Source organism: Sminthopsis crassicaudata, chromosome 3 (assembly GCF_048593235.1).
Source record: "Sminthopsis crassicaudata isolate SCR6 chromosome 3, ASM4859323v1, whole genome shotgun sequence".
Lineage (NCBI taxonomy): Eukaryota > Metazoa > Chordata > Mammalia > Dasyuromorphia > Dasyuridae > Sminthopsis > Sminthopsis crassicaudata.
The window spans coordinates 649,986,730-649,992,898 of record NC_133619.1 but is presented as its reverse complement, the minus strand read 5'-3'; the positions used below and the strand labels follow the sequence as shown (position 1 = coordinate 649,992,898).

The 6,169-nt window shown below is 56.1% G+C and overlaps 1 protein-coding gene across 1 annotated transcript; it reads left to right on the top strand.

Annotated features, from left to right (window-relative positions):
• The first annotated feature begins 3,157 nt into the window (after nucleotides 1-3,157).
• Nucleotides 3,158-5,443, top strand: GPKOW (G-patch domain and KOW motifs). Its single transcript, XM_074307326.1, has one exon. The coding sequence runs from the start codon at nucleotides 3,797-3,799 to the stop codon at nucleotides 5,069-5,071; it is 1,275 nt and encodes a 424-aa protein (XP_074163427.1). The 5' UTR covers nucleotides 3,158-3,796; the 3' UTR covers nucleotides 5,072-5,443.
• Nucleotides 5,444-6,169: the final 726 nt, after the last annotated feature.

Here is a 6,169-nt window from a genome sequence, read left to right as displayed (position 1 = left end):
GACTGGTTAGTTGTTTGGATGACTGGTTAGTTGGCTGGAGGACTGGTTAGTTGGCTGCATGACTGTTGATTGGATTACTGGTTAGTTGGCTAGCTGACTGGTTAGTTGGTTGGAGGACTGGTTAGTTGGCTGGATGACGGTTGGTTGGATGACTGGTTAGTTGGCTAGCTGACTGGTTAGTTGGTTGGATGACTGGTTAGTTGGCTGGATAACTGGTTAGTTGGCTGGATGACTGTTGGTTGGATGTCTGGTTAGTTGGCTAGTTGACTGGTTAGTTGGTTGGATGACTGGTTAGTTGTCTGGTTGGCTGGTTAGTTGGTTGGATGACTAGTTAGTTGGCTGATTGGCTGGTTAGTTGGCTGGAGGACTGGTTAGCTGGCTGGCTGACTGGTTAGTTGGTTAGATGACTGGTTAGTTGGCTGGTTGGCTGGTTAGTTGGTTGGATGACTGGTTAGTTGGCTGGTTGGCTGGTTAGTTGGCTGGAGGACTGGTTAGCTGGCTGGCTGACTGGTTAGTTGGTTAGATGACTGGTTAGTTGGCTGGTTGGCTGGTTAGTTGGTTGGATGACTGGTTAGTTGGCTGGATGACTGGTTAGCTGGTTGGATGACTGGTTAGTTGGCTGGATGACTAGTTAGTTGGTTAGATGACTGGTTAGTTGGCTGGATGACTGTGGTTGGATGACTGGTTAGTTGGCTAGCTGACTGGTTAGTTGGTTGCATGACTGGTTAGTTGGCTGGTTGGCTGGTTAGTTGTTTGGATAACTGGTTAGTTGGTTGGATGACTGGTTAGTTGGCTGCATGACTGGTTAGTTGGCTGGATGACTGTTGGTTGGATGACTGGTTAGTTGGCTAGTTGACTGGTTGGTTGGTTGGATGACTGGTTAGTTGGCTGGTTGGCTGGTTAGTTGGTTAGATGACTGGTTAGTTGGCTAGATGGCTGGTTAGTTGGTTACATGACTGGCTAGTTGGCTGGATGACTGGTTAGTTGGCTGGATGACTGGTTAGTTGGCTGGATGACTAGTTAGTTGGTTAGATGACTGGTTAGTTGGCTAGATGGCTGGTTAGTTGGTTACATGACTGGCTGGATGACTGGTTAGTTGGCTGGATGACTGTGGTTGGATGACTGGTTAGTTGGCTGGCTGACTGGTTAGTTGGTTACATGACTGGTTAGTTGGCTGGTTGGCTGGTTAGTTGGTTGGATGACTGGTTAGTTGGCTGGGTGACTGTTGGCTAGTTGGCTGGTTAGTTGTTTGGATGACTGGTTAGTTGGCTGGATGACTGTTGGTTGGATGACTGGTTAGTTGGCTAGCTGACTGGTTAGTTGGTTGGATGACTGGTTAGTTGGCTGGATGACTGTTGGTTGGATGACTGGTTAGTTGGCTAGCTGACTGGTTAGTTGGTTGGATGACTGGTTAGTTGGCTGGTTGGCTGGTTAGTTGGTTGGATGACTGGTTAGTTGGTTGGATGACTGGTTAGTTGGCTGGATGACTGTTGGTTGGATGACTGGTTAGTTGGCTGGCTGGTTGCTTCCTTCATTCTCAAAGAGGACTAGACTGACATTACTACATCGGTGTTGAGGCCCAGAGCACATAACTGTAGCTGGTCAGAGCTCCCAAAGCTCGAACACGAGTAGTGGGGTGAACATTTGGAATGTGAATTTTGCATGTCTTTTGAGCCACTTTAACACTGCTTCCCTCACATCACTGCCACCTTCCTGGATGTAGACATGTCACCAGCGTCCCCACGTCACTCGAGTGATTGCAAAGTTCTTCAGAGAGATCTTGAGCGTGTCCTTGCTTCACTTCTTTTGACCTCCATGCCAGCGTTTTCCTTGCATGAATTCTCCATAAAATAGTCTTTTAGGTAAATGGGCTTTTGTCATTTGAACACGGCCCGCTCACTGGAGCCGGACTCTCCGTTCCAAGGCTTGGTAGTTCAGCCTAAGAAAGGACTTCAGTGTCCGGGATCTTGTCCTGGGCTGATCTTCCTAAGGAGATTCAGACGGAAATGATTCCATCTCCTGGCATGGCGCTGGCGGACAGACCGCTTCCGCAGGCATAACGTGAGGTCAGCGAAGGGCTCTGCAGAGCCTCCGCCTGGCCATCACTCCTGTCCCACATTCTTCGGCCCAAACGCTGACTAGCTCTGGCAGTGCGCAGCCTCGGTATCGATGCGTGTCAGTATCAAAGTCTACTTCCAAGGCGCGTGACCCTCCCCTCAGCGTTCAGAACGTGACCATTTGCTGTAACCAAAGGCTCCACATGTGGATGACACGTGCTGGCTGAGGGCGAGCCTGGGCTTTCTTGGTGTCTGTTAGGATTCTTTCAAGGCGCTGTCAGTGGAATGGATAGAGATGATAATTATCTAGTTCAGCCTGGCTCAGTGCGATTGATTCCCCGTAATGTCCTGCTGTCTCTCAGTCGTACTCCTTCTCTGCGAGGAGGTCTCTTTTCTGTAAATCCTTTCCTCCGTGAGCAGGTTTCTTCTGGAGCCTCCAGCCAGAGCGAAGGTAGAATCTCGAATCCTCTTCCTGAATCCTGGCTCTGAATCTCCTCGAGCTTCCCTGAAGGTGTCCGGAAGTCTTGTTCTCCCAGCCTAGACTCTCCTTCCGGACTGCCGTCCCAACTCAGTGTCCCGGGAGGCAGCCTTGGTGGCTCCTGAGATCCTCCCAGAGAATGGGATCGAGGGTACTCAAAGGTGCAAGCTGCTTTTCAGAAGTCTAAAGGCCTGATCCCTGAGCTCGAGCATTAAGTGCCCACAGCACCTAGTAAGAGCCTAACAGATCATGGGCGGGAACTTGGGACACGGCGCTTAGTTCACACCTTTAAGCAGCATAAATAAGGAGAGTTCACCAGCTCAGGATTGGACTCCGGGACATTCCCAAACCCTCCCACAATCCCAGCCCCAAGCGAGGAGAGAAGATTTGGGAAGAGACACAATAGAGGATCCGGACTTTAACCCCGGCTGGATTTAGGATTATTGAACAGAACTGAAGGGAAGGCTGCCTCCAGAAGCTCCCCTAGAATCCTGCTCCCAGAGAACGATTGCAATTTAGAATTACAGCTTGAGGGAGTGGAGGGAAAGACTACAAGTCCCGGCAGGCAGCGCGCACGGCGCCGAGCCATCCCTCTGATTACTTTCCTTGGCGCGGATCCCTTTTGCCCAGACAAGCGACACTGTTCTCTTCCCTCGGGGGACTCCCTCTGAAGCATACGTCGGAAAGGACGTTCAGCTCTCCGGGGAGGCCCCAGTTCCAGTATAAACAGGATCAGAATTGAGAGACTACAAGGCCCAGCAGCCATCGCGCGCAAATAAGAGGCGGCAGAATGAACTACAAGGACCAGCAGGATCCGAGAGCAAACACCTGTCTGTAAGACGCAAGAGACGCAGAGCACAAGCAACCCCAGTAAATCGGAGGAAGAGGAGGGGGACTGGGAGAGAGGGATGACCACAAGATCCAGCAGCCACCTCACGTAAACGTAGTAACAGGTGGGGAGGGCTTTAAGACCCAGGAGACACTGCGAGTGCAAGTACCAGCTTCTGGTGGGAGGACTACAAGGCCCAGCAGGCACTTCGAGTGCAAACACTACTGGTGGGAGGACTACAAGGCCCAGCAGGCACTGCGAGTGCAAACACACTACTGGTGGGGCGGACTACAAGACCCAGCAGGCACTGCGAGTGCAAACACCGCTGCTGGTGGGGCGGATTACCCCCGCGCCTGCGCCGGAAAGCGGAAGAGCTGCTTAAAAGCTGCCGGCAGAGCCAGGGTCCTGTCTGTCTGGAAACTGGACAGCGCGATGGCGCACGGTGAGAGCGATGCTGCGGCCTCCGCGCCGCCGGGACCGGTGTCCTTCGGCTTCAGCCGCACGGCGAACCGGAAGCGGCTGGCTGAAGGCCGCGAGGGGCCGCGAGAGGAGGAGAAGGACCTGGTGCGGGCCGTGGAGGGTCGGGAGCTGCGCACTGTGCGGCCACCGGACCAGGCGCCCCGGGAGCTGGTGATCCCGGTGCTGCGGCGCGGCCACGGCCAGAGGGAGGCCCCGAACAAGGCCGGACTCCCGGAGGAGGGCGTCCTCCGCCAAGCCGTGGAGGAGCTGCTGGAGGAGTCCCGGCGGGCCCTCGAGGAGGGCCCGGGCTCCGAGGCTTCCGTGGCCTCCATGGCCATCCCGCTGGTGGCCCGGGTGGAAGCGGACGCGGCCCCAGAGTCGGTGGGCGCCGACTACGAGGCGGTGCCCGTGGAAGCGTACGGGCTGGCCATGCTACGGGGCATGGGCTGGAAGCCGGGCGAGGGCATCGGGCGCACCTTCAAGCAGGTGGTGAAGCCCCGAGAGAACCCGCTGCGCCCCAAGGGGCTCGGGCTGGGGGCCAGCCTGGCACCACCCTCGGGTCCCCCGGGGCCCAGCCGGGAGAACGCCGAGGAGCCCGCGGGGCTGGCCCCGGGCAGGGCCGTGTTGGTGACGGCCGGGCCCCACAAGGGGCTCCGCGGCCTGGTGGAAGGGCTGGACCCGGACAACGCCCGGGCCCTGGTGAAGCTGGCCCCCTCCGGCCAAGTGGCCACCCTGAGTGAGCACGTGCTGCAGCCGCTGGCAGAGTCCCAGAGCCGTGACCCCAAGCTGGGGCGGGGGGACCCTAAGGGGCGCGGGGCCCCTGAAGAGAAGAAGGGACAGAAGAGGAAGCTCTCCCCAGCCCGGGAGAGGCAGGCGCCCCACTGGCTGCGCAGGGACCTCCGGGTGCGCTTCGTGGACAAAAAGCACCACAAGGGTCGCTACTACAACACCAAGATGATCATCGAGGACGTGCTGAGCCCGGACACCTGTGTGTGCAGGACTGACGAGGGCCGGCTTCTGGAGGGACTAAGGGAAGACATGCTGGAGACGCTCATCCCCAAGGAGGAGAAGGCCAGGGTCATGGTGGTGCTGGGGCCGCAGGCCGGCCAGCTGGGCCGCCTGCTGGGCCGGGACAGGGAGAAGAGCCTGGCCCTGGTGCAGCTGCTGCACGAGGAGGGCCAGGGCACCGTCCTGCAGCTGGACTACGACGCTGTGTGCCATTATGTGGGGCCCGTGACGGAGGACTGAAGGCCCCTTATGTCGCTATAGGGCCCAAAGACAGAAGGCCCCCCTTCTTCCACTATTGAGGGTCCTGAAGGAGAACTTGAAGGCTCTTAATGTCACTATGGGGATGGAGGACCCAAGGGCCCCTCCTCTGTCTCTGACCCTGTGTCTGCATTGACTGAGCATCTTGAGGCAGGGGGGCCTGGGCACAGAGGAGACCTCTGGCTCTGGCTTCTACTGTGTGCCTTCCGGCCATCTTGGCAGAGCCTTCTAGCGCTCATCACCATGGTGTGGCCTTTTGGGGCAGGGGCAGGGAGGGCAAGGGGAAATCACAGGGTCCTGCCTCTATTAGGTTATTTTCTGGTTTTTGTCTAAATAAAAATGCATTTTCAAAAACAACTTTTTAGTCTCTTCGCGTCCAGGACAGGTCACCGAAGGGTAGTCATGGGGGAGGGAAAGAATCTGGGCCAGAAGGCCTTTCATTCTTGGGACTTGAGAAGAAATTGAATCCCCGGGCAATATTAGTAACAACAATCCTTACAAAGTACACACTGGTAGCTGTTAGGATCCACCTCACTGGGCTTATGGCCTCCGGTCCCTGGCCCAAGTGCATTGTGGGAGCTTCCTGCACAAATTTGAGGCTAGCTGGGGGCAGAAGACAAGCTGTGGCACCTTTGTTCACACTCGTGTCAGGAACCCCCACGTGGAGAGTGTTGTTCCTCTCACCTGGGACTGGATTTATTTGTGCTTTTCCCTCGGGGTTCAGGTTGCACCAGGCAGATGATTCCTTCTCCTTAGAACAGACAGAGTCTGCTGCCCTTCCCCAGGTCTCTCTGGACTTCTGGCTCCAGCCGGAGCCAACCTTGAGGTCTGACTCTGGTCCAGGTATCCCTGGCACAGATGTCATTGCCTCCTGGCAGCCCTCACCTCGCTGTTTTGTGCAGCTGAGGTAAGACGGCACTAGGAGCATCATCACAGTCGCTCACAGCCTCCAGTTAGTAAGGAGCTCCACCTGAAGTGAAGTTTTCTGAGGGTTTTTGCCCAATGTGCACTGAGGCTGATTTGAGCAAAGGCTGGCAGAGACCTCTGTTTTGGAGATAGTGAGTTTAAGATGTTTGCTGG